The sequence below is a fragment of the Alosa sapidissima genome, chromosome 2 (assembly GCF_018492685.1).
Source record: "Alosa sapidissima isolate fAloSap1 chromosome 2, fAloSap1.pri, whole genome shotgun sequence".
Lineage (NCBI taxonomy): Eukaryota > Metazoa > Chordata > Actinopteri > Clupeiformes > Clupeidae > Alosa > Alosa sapidissima.
Window position 1 is genome coordinate 17,221,212 of NC_055958.1, and position 16,379 is coordinate 17,237,590.

At 43.9% G+C, this 16,379-nt stretch overlaps 1 protein-coding gene across 1 annotated transcript; it reads left to right on the plus strand.

Moving 5' to 3' along the window:
- Window positions 1–227: 227 nt before the first annotated feature.
- On the plus strand, window positions 228–16,274 carry rftn2 (raftlin family member 2). The gene is made up of 9 exons (XM_042084239.1): window positions 228–869; window positions 5,471–5,651; window positions 9,406–9,514; window positions 9,862–10,036; window positions 11,537–11,755; window positions 12,955–13,061; window positions 13,682–13,785; window positions 14,000–14,078; window positions 14,390–16,274. The coding sequence occupies exons 1-9, from the start codon at window positions 731–733 to the stop codon at window positions 14,588–14,590; spliced, it is 1,314 nt and encodes a 437-aa protein (XP_041940173.1). The 5' UTR covers window positions 228–730; the 3' UTR covers window positions 14,591–16,274.
- The last annotated feature ends 105 nt before the right edge of the window (window positions 16,275–16,379 follow it).

The following is a 16,379-nucleotide window of genomic DNA, read 5'->3' on the forward strand; positions in this document are numbered from 1 at the left end:
TATTTGGCATGAACGATTTAGTGTAGCTTTTTATTTTTGCCACTATCAGGGTTTATTGATGGATTCTATAATGGTTGGAATAGTCACAAAAAATCCTGGGAAACCTATCTGCCAGCACCCTAAAGCCACCGTAAAGTAGCATTGCAGACCCAGACCAGGGGTGATGGGCACTGATGTTATTCTCCCTAAATTGCCCTCCCACGTCCCTCCCATTTCACTTCACTTCCACTGCGAGCGCCACGCTTTCCCCTCCTAGACAGCAGCCCGAATTTGGCTTCTTTTCTAACATTCGGAGGTTCCGGCTGTTGTGGGGGGAACGAAATTCGTATTTATTTCTACGACTATTCATAACCACTCAATGAAGAAGAAAGGGTCTCATAGTCTTCTTTGTAGTCAAGAGGAAATTCACAGTATAGTTCACTGGTAACTTTCCCCGTTTGGAAGCCCGCATTATCAGTTTTGAGTGGGTCGCCCTTTCTTTTCTTTACGCGCTCTCAGAAATTAGTGTTCTTTTGTCGTATTTATTTAACGTTTGGTAGGAACAACCATTTGCCTCTATCAAAGTTGTGGCAGCTGTCTGGTGTCGTGCTACTACCCCCACGGATTAAGTCGCCACAGCCAGGGATGGAGAAACTCTATCGTTAGCCTCACACAAGAGAGAAGTGTGTGTATGTGTGGCGGAGCGGGTCTCCCGGTGTTCGGCCTTCAGTGAGCTGGCTATACCGCCACAATGGGTTGCGGCTTACGGAAACTGGAGGACCCGGAGGACAGCAGCCCAGGGAAAATTTACTCCACTTTAAAACGACCGCAAGTGGAGACTAAAACTGACACAGTTTACGAGTATGTATTGCTGGACTTCAGTTTAGAAGGTATGTAGCCTACTACGAACACATGTTAAACTCGCACCAAAGTTGCCTGACCGTTGTAACAATGTAACGTTATTTTCACATGCAAAGCGCGCACACACATTTCCATTCACAATTTAGTGGATTGTCCGTCTGTCGTAGCCTTGTGACAGGCTTTCCTATCTCTGCGAACAAAAATGGGTCAGGAAGGTTTTCCCCTCGCTTGCCTGCTTTATGTGAACGTCCGCACGGAAAACGAGTTGCAGACTTGAGGACGCCTTGCTTCTACACGATATGTCTTTTCTGCTCCATCAACTCCAGACTTGCTTGACTGCTCTATTTATTTTCTAGTTTTGAATGTAAAGACAGAACCTAGTGTTCGTACCCCCCAGTAGACCATGTCCATAGTGGCCGTAAATCTCTTCATGGGCTTGACCTATTTTGAAATTAAATTATAATTTTGTATGTAGGAATAAAGCAGCTCATTCTCATTGGGTCAGCCCACTGCATGAACTGTTGCCATTGGCAGAATCCAAACCAAGAGTTTGTCATCATGTGGATAAACTAGGATTACACTTTCACGTAGTGTCAGAATGGGTGAACATGTAGGCTATGTTTCCATGGGATCTGATAATGTTTTTTTACTGTAGCAGTTGGAGCAGAGGTGAACCCATGACGCTGATTTGGTGGTGTACACTGATCTCCTTTCCACTGACACAAAAATCAAATGTTCTGTAACGGTGCTTGTGATGTACATTATGCAGATTAACTCAAATCAGTTGAAAGTGTTTTCCCCTTGCACTGCCCCTGGTGTCCTGCTGTCTTTTGGTTATTTATTGCTACTGTCTGGATACTATTTCAGCCTTTTTTTAGCTTGCTTTTTATAAGTATTATGACAGAACTGATCTTGAGAGATAATTGGTGTCCAAAATAGTTTCTCTCTCAGAATTCTACTGTATTTTTTGCAGGAAATATACCTTTTATCACACACTTCTGTCTGAGTTTTTTCTAAGACAGAAGACGATGCTTCCCAGTCAAAGTTAAATCATTTTAGACCCATCCTATCTTGTCATTTTTGTTTGGTAAATGAAGGTGAACTCAAGCCCAGTGCAGAGAGAGCGAGAGAGAGAGAGATTCCAGAGCACATGGTTCTCAGGGCATGAATCAACAGCCTTGCCAGTGTAGTCCATTACCCATTCCGTTAGAGCACCTGGGCTGCACATGTCTGATCAACATGCTTAGCATACCCTAGGGGAGTCTGTAATAAAACATAGTTCTCTTACAGATAGTCCAGATAGGAAGACTTTCATGCAGGCATTAAAGTATTAGGCCCAGCTTAGTGTGTGTTAACATGGGTATAACTTTAAGTAGTTTCTAAACTTGAGGTAGTATGATTTAAATTCAATAAGTGTATATGAGGTTGTCTGACAGAAATAGTTGGATATGTGAGTTTTTTCACAAGTCTTACATGATTAAGAATGTATAAGCAAACACTGTTGATCAGCACAGCATGCATATCAGACAGTTGAAGTCTTGGTCACTGGAAAACCATATGTTTTATGAGAGCGTTGGCCAGCCAAGATGACAGATTATAGACAGATTAGTTTTAATCACCCACCTTGGATCAGCCTGTCCACTTTTCCCTTTTGCTCTAAATCTGGGGAGTCTCAGTGGTGGACTCTGGATGCTTGGCTCTGATTCAGCATCTTAGCCACCACCGGCTCCATCTTGAAGGCAGTGGCGCTTTCTGAGCCCCCACTCAAGTAGTACTGATGCACGCCATCAATTGGAAACAGAGGCCAAAGGCAGCAGATCAAAGAGCCTAATGGCTAATGCTGCCCACATCCAATTAGCTGGGCACCCAATCTCCAGTGTTGAGGAGAGAGACCCAGGCCCTGGTGCGGCTCCCTGACACATGGAATGTGGAGAGGGAGTAAAAGAAAGGGCCAGGGGGATGTGGAGGAATGGTGGATGCTCGTTGTTTCTCCTCAGAGACCACCTCTCTTTCAGGTAGCCCACCAAACTTCACAGAGATTACCAGACTGCTTACAAGTAGTAGCCACTGAGTCAACAAAGAGATTAGTCTGACTACACAAATACAGCAACGAAAGAATTGGTAGTGCATTCAGGACTCTCTATTTTCTTTTTTATTATTATTTTACTTTCGTGTTGTACAACATGGCATAATTACTTTGGCTATCTCAAAGTGGGTCAACTCAACTGTTGGAATTGTGGCCCACCTATCTGGCGATGGAAAAATCCTCTCAGACCACATAGGGGGCATTCCAGTTCACAGTCTCACAATCTAGCATAATCTCTCTCCCTGTTAATCTAGGACCCCCGGAAATGGTGGATTAACTCAGATTATGGCAATGTTTTTATATTAAATTTTGAGGAGAATAGAAGGTCGTCACAGCCAGGCCTGATTTTTGTCCATGTCCAATCAGTTTCACTTGACTCTGAGACATTCAAAGGAAGTTCATCTGAGGACATGGACATGGACATTGACAAAGACACAGATCTGTTTAACTGATGTGATGGCATTCCAGTTAAATAGTTTTCAAGACAACTGTTTACATAGTTGTGGTCATAACCCACATGACTCGGTCTGAAGTGAGGGGTCAAGATTTTCTTTCCTTTTTTTACCTCTGTCTTTTGAAGTGTTCCTTCTTCTCTTATACAATGAAAATGTGTGTTCTTTCATACGTTCCTCTTTTTCACTCTCCAGCATTCAGAATGAATCGTCTTTCGCTCCTGCAAACTCTTTGCCCCATAAAATCCACCCCATAACATTCTTTCTCTCGCTCTCTTTTTCTCCTTTCCTTTCTCTCTCTCATTCCCCCTTTTCACCCTCTCTCTGAGAAGCCTGTTACCCCATAACCCCTCTTCCCCCAACTGTCCTTACCCCCCAACTCTTTCTTTCTCTCTCTCCATCAGTTTGCCTCATGCTCTGTCTCACTCCTGTTGATCTCTCTTTATTTACCTCCCTCCACAGATCATTCCCAACCCCTCGTTTCCTCTCCACCTCCCCCCCCCTCTCCATCTATTCCTTTTGCTCAGTGTTTTGTGCTCACTCTTTCCCTTTTCTTCCTCCCCTCTCTCTCTCATGGTAGCTGTCTTTCCCTACGCTCTCTCTTTTTTCTCTCTGTCTCTGCCCTAGCTATCTCTCCCTTTTCCCCCTGTGTGTTCTCTCTCTCTCTCTTTACCCCTCTTTCTTTTTTCCCTCACACGTAGTTGAGAACAGAGGCCTCAGTGTGTGAGCTAACGGAGGGAGGGAGGAGTGCTGTGTGTGTGTGTGTGTGCTGGACAAAAGCACAGGCCTCTCAGTGGCCCGTGTCACGTCTGAGACTGTGTGACTGAATGCCGCCACCACCACCAGGGCTGTCGCTCACACTCCCAGATTCCCCCAGGAGCCGTGGGGCAGATGCCCCAGAGACCCATCCCTGGCTCAGGTGTGGTGTGGCACACTGCTGGGTGTCATTCTGTGGCTCTCCTGTCTCAGATATCCGTGACTTACAGACCCCCCCCCTCCCCCCAATCCCCTTCCACACCCGCTGGGATTGCTGCTTGCCAAAATGTGTTGTGTGTTTTTTTTCTCCCTGCACTAATTCCAAGTTGCTGTTGTTGTTGCCAGATTCACATGAAAGTTTGCTGTGCCTGTTCGGCAAATTGTTTATGTTTAAGTGGTGTCAGACTGTGGGAATTTGCTTCTGGGAAAAGGGTTGTGAGGGACATTTGCGCAGGAATGTGTAAAGTTTTTTTTCTTTCTCTTAGAGGGTAAACATGTCCAGTTTTCTAGATTTGTGCTCGAGAGGGACTGTTTGTGAGTGTAAGTGTGTGCGTATTTGTGTGTTTGTGTGGGTGGTGAGTGTGTGCATGTTTTTATTGTGCGTTGCGGAATGTTGTGTCTAGCGTGTATGTGTTTCTTTTGGGGGGTGCGGGGTAAGGGTCTCTATATATGAACAGCAGCTCTTTGTGGCCACAGGAAGTGGTGTTGGAGGGGAGTGGGGGTTGCTTTCTGAAAACGCTTTAAAAAGGGACAAGACGTGAATGAGACATGCATTTAAACCACTCCCACACCACACGTACACATCCCACTGAAACGAAAGCACCACTCCCACTGGACTTTTGATGCAGTGAGACACAAAACACATCCAGGAGACAGCAGCTGTTCTTAAGCTGTCTCCAGTCTACATCTTTACCATAACACTGCATCACCCTGAGAAAGAAAAGGCAGCAATTCTACTTGTATTACTTGGATTGTACTTGTTTTGACCAGAGGTCTCCAACCTTTTTTTCCTCTGAGAGCTACTTTGACAAAGTAAACGTGGCTGAGAGCTACTAATGTTTTGTATCAGTCATAGTAACATTTATTCATACAGCTGATATCCACCCAAAACAGCTCAATAAGCGTTATATGCATTTCTTTTATCTCCTTCACCATCTCTCTGTGATATCTTTTGGAGAGCTTTTCAAAAACAGGTGGAAGGCTACTGGTAGCTTGCAAGCTAGGTTACCTGTTGGAGATCCCCTGACTTAGACTGTTCCAAAGCTTTTCAGATGTAATCTTTGGAATAAGGGAGGCCTTTCAATAATAACCAATACATCCTTCTTCATGCCTCCAGGCAGCCGCCCCACGGTGCAGTACCTGTCCTCCCTGTGTGAGCTGCCCCAGGCCCTGCTGCCCTACTACACCCAGGGCTACGTGCTGGCGGCGCTCCATCCCATCATCCTCTCCGTCGGCCGCACCAGGGCTCTGCCCCTCAGCCTGCTATACAGAGCCATCATGACACGGCCCAGACCAAGGTAGGTACTAGCCACCACACTACTGCATTAAGGCAGAAGGTATCTTTAAGTCAGCATTGGTCATTGGTCAGGTTATCATTAGTGCTGCCACTAACGACTAATTTTCTAACGACTAATCTTTCGACTAATTTTTCGATTAGTCGACTAATCTAAACGACTATTTTTTTTTTTTTAAATCAAGTGTTTGTTATTTCGTTGTGTCCATTTTATTTTGAACTCAACTGAAGGGGAAACGTAAAATATAGATAACTCTACTTTTGTTAGAAGCTTATTAAGTGAACTGTTCAAAAACATTATGTGTAAAAAAAAAAAAACCCATTTAAAATGCTACCATCAGATCTAATTTCAGATCTTTGATATACTTTATTTGTATGCCAGTGTTGCAATGGACATAGACAATGTTCAATGTTTGTCAAACTTCTTTGACCTGAGGGCCGATCATGGCACCTACATGAACCCACCCCCCATCAAATTATCATTATATCACATCACAATTATTATTGTTATGCTATGTTGTTATACATGCACTTCAAAGCAGCCAATGTTTAAAGTGCAAAAAGTTTGTGAAAAAAGAGGACTGCTTTACCAATGTAAAATATAATTACAATAGTTTCATTGCTTTTGCATGGTTACATGATAAATACTTCTCAAAACAACAGCAATTATATGGGTGCCATTGTTTTGGGATGTTTCCCTCATGCAAGCATCATACACTGGTAGGCAAATGGAAAGAATATTTACATGATATTTAATTATGCCACAATAGCTTTTGGCCATGTTATTCAAATTTGACTATACAATACAATGCTAGATAGTGTATTAGTCTGTGCTCTGTTTTTATGGAAGTTGCATAAATCCACATTGTTCTATTAAATGTTGTTTCATAATTAAATAGCCTTCCAATAGGTGAATCGGAGCTTTGCTATCAACGTTATCGAGTGGTTTCAGTTTCGCTCGCGCACACGCATGCATTGAATGAACGCTCATACCACCATTTAATTGTATGCCTCTATGTTTGATGACACTGATTGCAGAAACGTTTGTTTTCTTTTTCTGTCGGTCCGCGGTTCCTTGATCAATTGCGCAGCAAATTATCAGACGAAGCCCCGGGAATAATTTCACTCCACCAGCAGTGTCCACGTCGCGGCCAGAGCTCGTCCGCGGCCCAAAGTTTGAGAAACGATGGTCTAGCCAACTTTGAAAGGCGACAGGAGTTGAGGACTTAAACAAGTAGGCTACAGGCACTTTGTGCGTCTTACCACATAGGATACCTCACTTTATCTGTTGGCTTGAACGCAAAAAAATATCCTATGCATCGTGACTTATTGAACATGGGAAATAACGCGCATCTTGATTGTTGGTATCACGGGCAGCGCATATTCATTTTAACGTTTTTTTTAAAATAATGAATAAATGACACGCCGTTGCGTTGTCAACGTGAACCACTCTCTTCACTTCATTTATTGCAATTTCCACAATACTAGGCCTATATTAGTCAGAGTGTGGACTAGCGTACTAGCTTAAGGTCCCCCGCTTAACTGCCTAATAATGAATCGCGCTGAAAGCAGGCAGGCACGCAGCTTTGCTACATGCGTTTCCACTTGCGACCTTAGCAGGGTTTAAAACATGACTGCCAAAGTCTAAGTAGCCTGTTTAACATCCAAAGACAGTCGTCCTTTTCAAGAGTTAATAACATTACAGTGAGCCATTTGAGACGGGAGACCAAAATAAATAGGTGGTCAATAGTAAAACGACTCTTCGACTAAAAAAAATGCCGTCGACTAATTTTCATGGTCGATTAAGTCGACTAATCGCGGCAGCACTAGTTATCATTCAAGTCACTACCAGGGATACTGTACTCAGGCTATCATTGGTCAAGTTGTCCATAGGCCATCATTGGTTATGTTGTCCTCAGATCGTCATTGGCTCTCCTCAGGTCATTGCTGGTCTTGTTGTCCTGAGGTCATTGCTGGTAATCTCATCCTCAGGTCATTGGTCATGTAGTCCTGAAATCATCACCAGTCAGGGATCCTGGGAGGAGAATAATTCAGGGCCTAAATTTCAGCGCGGGATTGCGGGTATTGCGCATAATTTATTCAAGTCCCGCAATTCTAGCCATCATAATGGGAGGAATTCCCGCGCTGTCTGAACCGGCGTGAATGCGGGACTACTGACTGGACGGACCAACTTTTGACTTGAATTGAGCGTAGCCCCATGCAGAGACACACTCACAGAACCACTTTGCAGGTGCTTCTCTCTATCTCTCTCGCTCAGCAGGATTTGTCACCGCTGAAGTCAAATAAGTTATTGTGCTTCTACATCAACTGCTAACCAACTTGGAATGAAAACAAAATTTTAGGTAATTGTAGTGTAATTGTAGGCTATACTCTGGCCACAAAGAAAATTCTGAGAGTTGTAAGCCAAGAACTGCTATAAGATGAGGGACCTTCATAGAGCGTTTTTCCTGAAAGCACACAGGGGTGAAGTGGGATATCCCCCTCCCCTACGAGCCTTTCCCCCTGGACCCAAGACAGGGTGGTCCAGACATGCCCACCTTCTGTAGTAAATATTAAATCATGCATGTGAGTGGTCTGCATATTTAATGAGACTGCATGGGGTGGGCTCAGACAGTTTGCTGAAGAGTTGGGTGGGGAGGGGGAGGCGGTTGCCCCCTCGAGGTCATAGGTTCATACTGTAGATAAAAATGAGGGCTTCTGATTGGACAAGTCTTGCTCTTGACAACAGTAAAGGAGCCAATGAAGTTCTAGAATCCAACCAGGGTCGCTGGCCTCTCATTGGAGTTTCCATTCCTTCTCTGATGCTGTTACTACCATTATATTATTGAAAAGGGAATTCCTGGCAGCAGTTCCCACATCTAGTGCAGCCCTAGCCTTGTGTGTGCACATACACACTTCCTGTTATGCTTGGAGGGGGGAAAAGCCTTAGCTTGTGTCATGCAAAGCCATCTGAAATTTTCATGAGAAATGTCTGCAGAGTGGCCCACCAGAACCAATTGAGTATGAACCCTCCAGCTGGACAGGGGGCCTTATCCCACAGGGTCCACACATGACTTGTGACCCACCAACAAGTAAACATTGCAAAGCAAGCTCAGCACGTAAACAACAGTTTCCCTCTTTTTACTGCAATTTTCTCAAAGTAACGAGGAAACTGGGAATACCCAGACAAATCTTTGGCAAATTGGCTCTGCAGGTCAATTTCAATTGATATACGGTCTGGTGCTAACCAGGCTAGTCAATTATTGTAATTTCCCGTCTAGTAACCGAGGTTTATACATTGATTTTGCAATATTTCTTCAGCTATAAGGTTAACACATGGGGCAGGCTATACATGGGGATGCATTCCTTTTGCATTTCTGTTCTTGATATATGAGGTGGAAAGTTTTACTAGTTGGAAGCACATAAATCATTCAGACCTGTGTCTTGTGCCAATAGCACCTGTACCAATCTGATACAATAGTGGACTACCCACATAATTCGCCCATACATTAATGGTGACCACTAATTGTTTTCAGGATAAAGTACATATAACTGCTGGAAATATGCCTAATTCTGCCAATGTGTATATGACCCAATGGCCAGGCTAATATGACCCTACTCTTCAATGTTTTTTAGACAGCACATTTAGCTCTTCAGAAATACATGACTAAACAATATTGATGTTGAGGTTTTGTGCATTTTGTAAATGTATATCTGACCTTTGTGTGTGTGTGTGTGTGTGTGTGTGTGTGTTGCAGTAAGCATGCGATGCCCATGTGCCACAGTGTGCCTGTGTTGAGGGTGGAGGAGTGGCCTCTGCCCGGAGACGTCCTGACCGGCGACACTGTCAGAGCACTTATTGACAGGGTTTGTGCTATAAACTAAACTTGTTTGTGTGTGTGTGTGTGTGTGTGGGAGAGATAGATTGTGTGTGAGAAAGATAAAAAGAGATAAAGAGAGAGAAAGATATAGAGAGATGAAGAGAGAGAAAGAGTGCGATTAAGATAGAAAGAGGAGACTTTTTCTCAACTTAATCCATTGTACTCTGATTAACTATCTTGTTTTTTCCAGAAGATTCAGTACAAACAATGTACCTGTGTGTAAACCACTTGTATACTTCCCCCAGTTTAGCAGGTGTAGAACTTGTATTTATAGCAGTGAGTTTCCCTCCGACCCCAGATCTGTGAGCCCCTGTGGTCTGCTCTGCCCTCCAGGTGAACAGCAGTGCGAGAGGAGGGGTGCGCTTCGTGTGCTCGGTGATTCAGCAGGCTGGAGGTGGCAGCGGGAGCCGGATGTCCAGCCCCACGAGGGGATGCCGCTCCCCGCCACGGAGCCCCCCACGCACACTGCCTGGGGAGAGGGACCTGGAGAACGGAGGCTACAGTCCAGGTGAGACACTCCAATATGGATGAAATGATGCTGGTTTATTCATGCTTGTGACTTTTATTCAAACAAACTGTCTGAATGTTTGGCTGCTCAATCATGCAACATGTACTAATCTTCTTCTATGGAAAACAGTATTTTGATGATGGTGTGTTTTTACAATTCTGGCTAGTCATAGTGCCATAGTGCCAGTGCCTAGTCTTTCATTATGATAGTGCGGTTTTTGTTTTTTCTACCCTTGTTTCAGTCGGATTGCCAGTACAGTTCTTCACAGACAGTAGGTTGATGTACTTGCAACAAGGACACTATTTTCAGCTCTTCTTAAAACCCTGTCAGCAACATCAACAACAACAGCAATGACCGCAGGCTCCCATGTCTCTCTCTCTCTCTCTTCTTCCCTTGTCCTCTTTATCCCCCCCCCCCCCCCCATAATCCCACTCTCTTCCTCATCTCTTCCTACCCCCCTCCCCTCCTGGAGTGTCAGGTTAGCTCAGTTTAACCCTTGATTTGTGTCTCCCTAATGGGAACTGTAGTCGGTGTAGCCTAGTTGCCTCAGGGCCTTCTTTCACTGCACTGGTGGTGGTCATGTAGAGGACATGGAGTGACTTGTCAACCAGACATGCCCCTGAAACTGTTGCTAAGGAGAGTGAATATGTGTCTGTGTTGAAGTACAGGAGGCTCCTATAAGCAAAGAAATGAATCTGATCATGATGTAGTGTTTTTGATAATACTTTGAATTAATTTGTTCAGGCTATGATGGCAGTAAGCTGTTTCAGGGTATGAACCTGTAAGCAGTTGGCACAAACTTAAAGACCAAAGGACCACTAGCTTCTTATCAGAAGTTCATGCCCTCCCTTTGCCCTTAATTTGCATTCACTTCTATGCTGTGGTGTGCACAGGAAGACAGACTGACACATATATATATATATATATATGGCTTCTTGCAAGGACCCTTCCTGACAATGGTTGATATCAAGGGGGCATTATTTTTTCTAATAATGTTTTTTTTTTCCCCTCTGGCTGAGTTTCCACTTGATAGTTGATGGGAAATAAAAAAAACTGCCAAATGTTAGCAGACACTTGGCTTGGCTGTAAAAATCAGATTTACTCCCCTAAGAGTTTTAATGCACCATTATGCAAGAATTGGCAGCCCGTACCGTCACTTTCAACTTACTTCACCATCATTTTTCAACACAAAGGGTTCCTTAAAAATCTATCGGACTGCCATTAAGGTTGAAAAATGACACTAAAGTGCTGCCCAGTGTGTCAAAAAGTGATGGAAAGGGTCACTTATCTGGCCCAGTACATCAATGTTTTATAGTACAATGCTAGGTATTCTCGGCATGCAGTGACAATGACCAAGATGCCAATCTTCCCATTACCAGTCCAAATACCAACAAACTGATTTTGAAAGTAGTCATTTGAAGGTAAAAATGTTATGTATTTTTGTTTTAAGACTTAATATTTATTTAATTTCTTCCCTCTGTCTGTCTTTCTCTTGCCCAGACCTGAGGCTAATGGTGCTGTTCCACTCCTGGGCCGCTGGTTGTACCCCGCTGGACGCCCAGGGATGCTGCTACCACCAGGGGGCGCTCTCCATGCGCGTGTCCAGGAAGGGCCAGGTGGTCAGCGCCCTGGAAGCTGACTGGCTGGAGCTGACCGCTGCCTACTACCGCAAGGGCTGGTCATTGGTCGACTCGTTTGTGTACTGGGACACGCCCAAAGGTGATTATCCAATCAGTGTTAAGTCTCGACACAGAAATGAGAAATTGTGTGTGAGCCGAATGTATTATGTCTTATTTTCAGTGGCCCGAAGTTAGCACTCAGTATATGCAGTCGTTCTCTTTGTTTGTAACCTCACAGAAGTCGTATATCTCTGTCCCCTTCAACACATACATGGAAAACACACATTCCAAGTAGTGCCTCACTGGTTGAGTCACCCCAACCACATCTTCAGCAGATTAGTAGTGTGCTGTTTAGCCACGCATAGAGACTTGTGCTGGTCTTAGCTTGCACTCTTGCATAAGAGTTAAGTTTTTCTTTTTTTCCTCTTTCTTTTCCAAACAGACGTCTAGCTTCCTATCATCTTATAAAGTAGAGCATGAGCTTAACAGAAAGGAGTAGAGAGAGAAGGGGGATTAAAAACACTTTGTCCTCCGACATCTCTCGCGGATCCACATCTGCCTCTTGATCTTTTCCCCTCCATTATCTCTCCATTATCACAGATAATAACAGATTGGTGAAATCGCTCCTTATTTATACACTCCGCTCCTCACCTCCCTCCATTTTCTCTTTCTTTCTTTTTAACCCTCCAATCCTTCTTTCTCTCCCAATGGGCGACTTCCTCTTTCCCTCCTCCTCTGTCTTCACAGGGGCTATATTTAGTGCTTGCCTCTCAACCTTGCGACCTCACTTCCTGTTTCACCACAGACTGGCAGGAGCTAAATCAGACACACTCACAGACATCTGGGGCCTGTAAATGTAGAACATGGAAGAACATGCTCTAACACTTTCCACCTTAAAAAAAGACTGCCCCCATCACATGCACGCACGCGCACATACACACACACACACACACACACACACACACATATTGTGTGACTATCAGAAAGTAGTTCATTGTCACTTTATTAGGTCACCAAGTAAAGACAAATTCTAGCTTCTTGATTGAACACCTGAATTTCTCTCACTCTCTCTCTTTCACACACACACACACGCACAAACACACACACACACACACACACACACACACACACACACACACACACACACACACACACACACACACATAGGGACAACAGTTTATGTGCTGTCAGGACCTGAAATTAAACCTATGCACTGTTGTTATTATATTCTAAGCAGGTGGTTATGTCTAGTGTCCCCTTCCAGCATGTGGACTTACCTGCCGTGTTTCTCCTCCTCAGGTGAGCCTGTTCCCCGGTCTTTAGAAGGGCTATTCATATACGAGGAACGCAGCATGACCGCTCCAGCCAATGACACCATTGTGGTGGAACAGTGGACGGTGATTGAGGTGAGCTGAACTGACATATTGGTGCTTGGCATGTTGTCCAGTGCTCTGGATGTGTCGGATCCTATCGTAAACGTGTTAATTACCAACCATTTCGTTCGAAAATTCTTAAAACAACAATGTTTTTTAATACTTCAAAATAACATTTGCTAAATGAACCATACATTTTTCAGTAGCCATAGGTGTGTAGATTTGAACAAAATCTAGTTTGGTTCTTTCCGGGGCTTTTACTGCCTGAAATATCCGATTTTGTTTACCACGCTCGGAGGTTAGTGCTGGGCTGCTGGGTGCTTATTCCCAACCTTTCTCAGGCACATCAACGGTTAGCCCGAGAATTCTTGTCGGCAAATCAAAATTCCACTGGAGCTCCAAGCAGATTTGTACACGCAGCCTTACAACACTGTTTATAGCTCTTCGAGTCACGGTAAAATGTAATTTTTAGTACATAGCTAATTTAGATAAACGTATGGTGTGGGTGCTTGCATTTATTTAGGAATCCGCCGTCTTGGTTTGTATAGAAATGAATAGTAAGGGACACATTCACGCAAGAGGACGGAAACACGGGGCTGGTGGTAATCCGATAAGTGGGCGATCCGACAAGTGTCTTCTTCTGGTCCATCCAGGGCTCGAGTGTGAAGACAGACTACGGTCCGCTGCTTCACACGTTGGCTGAGTTTGGCTGGCTGCTGACCTGTGTGCTGCCCACACCTATTATACGCCATGACAGGTAGGTCACGTATAGAGACTAGTTTATAATCAGGACACAAACACACACACACACATCTACAAAATCACATATAGACCAATACATAGACACTGGACCCTTGTCTAAATCTGCACAAATCAAAGCACCTCTGACGTAAACTATACTACGTTTAGTATTTACATAATTTTTAATGAATGTTGGAAACACTAACTCTGATATTTTCCTGTTGCTATAGCGATGGGAATTTGGCCACAAAGCAAGTTGTGTTCCTGCAAAGACCAGTGAAGGGTCCCTCGGTACAGCACCAGAACCAGGTGAGCATCTGGTTAGCTCCTTATCCATAGCATGTTACTACCTCGGTATCAATACATCTCTAGACTACTTCTAAACTTCAGTTTAATCGCAGTTGCTATCTTTGGAAATGACATTATCGGTATGTTATTTTGACACAAACAACCGGAAACTCAACTTTGCTCTGGTAGCAGAAAAACCTTGGAAGAGGATGATCATATCTTTTGTGTGATCTCTCATCTCTCTTGACCTTTCTTGACCTCTCCCTTGCTCTTTCCTTCCTGCTCCTCTTCTCCTCCTTTATCTTTGGTTCTCTCTCTTTTGTCCCTCTCAGGCTGCGTCCGGGCATAGTGAGGTGTCCAGTCGGTCCGTGAGTCGTGGTGTGAGTAGCCCTCAGATGGAAGAGCTGTCGCCGTGTTCGGGGGGCATCGGTGGCTTCCCGGTGTTCGGAGGTGGCTACTCCAGTGCCCTCTCTCACCTGGAGGAGGGCGGCTTTGAACAAGACGATGGAGCGGCCGAGGTCACGTGTATGTGACCCCCCCCCCCCCCCCTGATGATGGCGGATCTGGCTGCCTGATTTCTACCATCTTCCTGATTTCTACCCTGACCCTAAATGACTTGACTGGTTGAATGCAGAAGGACACTTGTAGGTTGTGCCGTTCGGCCATGTCGTATTTTGCAAGCCAGCGTGCAGTGAAATGCCACAAAGGGGGTGGAGTACGTACCGGCCCTGGTAAAGAAATTGGGATTTGTCAAATGTGAGGTTCCTTAAAACCCTCCTAGCCAAGAGCGTATTTTAGAATCACTTCTAGCACTTTTAATTTCAAAGCCATATTTACCATTAGAAGTATTTATGCATTTTCGTGGTCATCTCAGTGAGGTTATTTTATTTTTATAGGAAAGGCCAGCATAACTAAAAACCGAGAAAAAAACTAAACAAAGCACAAGTACACAATTGTTTAATTTTAGCACCACAGTTTCACTCAGTTAAAAGCATTCGCATGCATTATCACTGACATAGTAAAAGCAGGTGTCCATTGGAAGCCAAGGAAAAAGGAGAAAATCTTACACACAACTTTATTTGCTGACAACACACCGGTGGTGGGATGCATCTTAAGAGTTTGATTCCGTCCCTTTGATTTGAGAATCTTTTTTTTACCCAACATCTTCCTGTTTTTGTGTTAATTTCACCTTTTATATTTACGTTTCCCACCACGTTGGTTTGTTCGGTTCAGTACTTCACTGTCACAAAACAGCCTGCTTCTGGCACACAGACACAGACACAGAGCAAAACAAAGGAAAAACTGATTTCTTTTGTTCATATCCTGTCAGCAGTTACAGGCAGGATGTAAACATTTATCAGGTGTGTATATCCTAAGGTGCTCCTGACGGTACTGAGAGTGTCCAGACCTCAGTCATAACACTAAACACCACCATCTTCTTTTGGAAACACTCAAGCTTCGACCGGGGATTCACAGTTCCTGCCAGGAGGTGTGTGTGTGTGTGTGTGTGTGTGTGTGTGTTTCTTTACATCTTCAGACATGTAATGGATGGTGGGACCAAGACTGAAACTACTGTAATTGTGGCAAACACTTAAAATGTTTGCAGTGTCAAAACTACACTAGCCATAGAAGATGAATGGTGCTCTCCATAAGCCAATCCACACAGCATTATCCTCAGCTTCAGTACGTGCTGTTCTGGCATCATCTTGAAAATGTAAGGTACCAATATAAACTGTTCATTGTTATAGTGACAGCAGCTGCTGTTTTCATTAGGGATTTGACATTATACCATGCCAGGAGTTCTTTATTTTGTCACATATCACACAGAAATTGTGGAGGGGTCCTATGAGATTTGTTTTTTTTTTTCTTCTAAAGCATTCTGACTTTATGGTTATATATGATGAGTGGGCTATGCCAATGGTTGAAACTATTTCAGATGACCTTCTCCTTTAGTCATGTATAGTGTCCTGTCCATTCAGGAAAACCTCTGTACGTGTTGCTTATGACCTTTGACCTTTTTAAAAATGCTTATACTAGAACCTCAAGCTGCTGTACAGGACAAGTAACCCATGAAAATATTTTAAGTCTTGTTTTATATTGACAGATTTTTTTAAGATGGTAAATGCCATCAGAATCAGTATTACAAACCTGCTGCAGTATTTCAATTTCAATATTGTAATTTCTGTAGGTGTTTATATAAAGTAAAGTAGATATTTCCCATGGGAGTCTGAGTATTCTTTGTTTTTTGATAATTGACATGATCACTGTCTTGCAGGGAGGCTACACCAGTCACGTAACCGAAGCATTCCGTTCTCGTAGCGT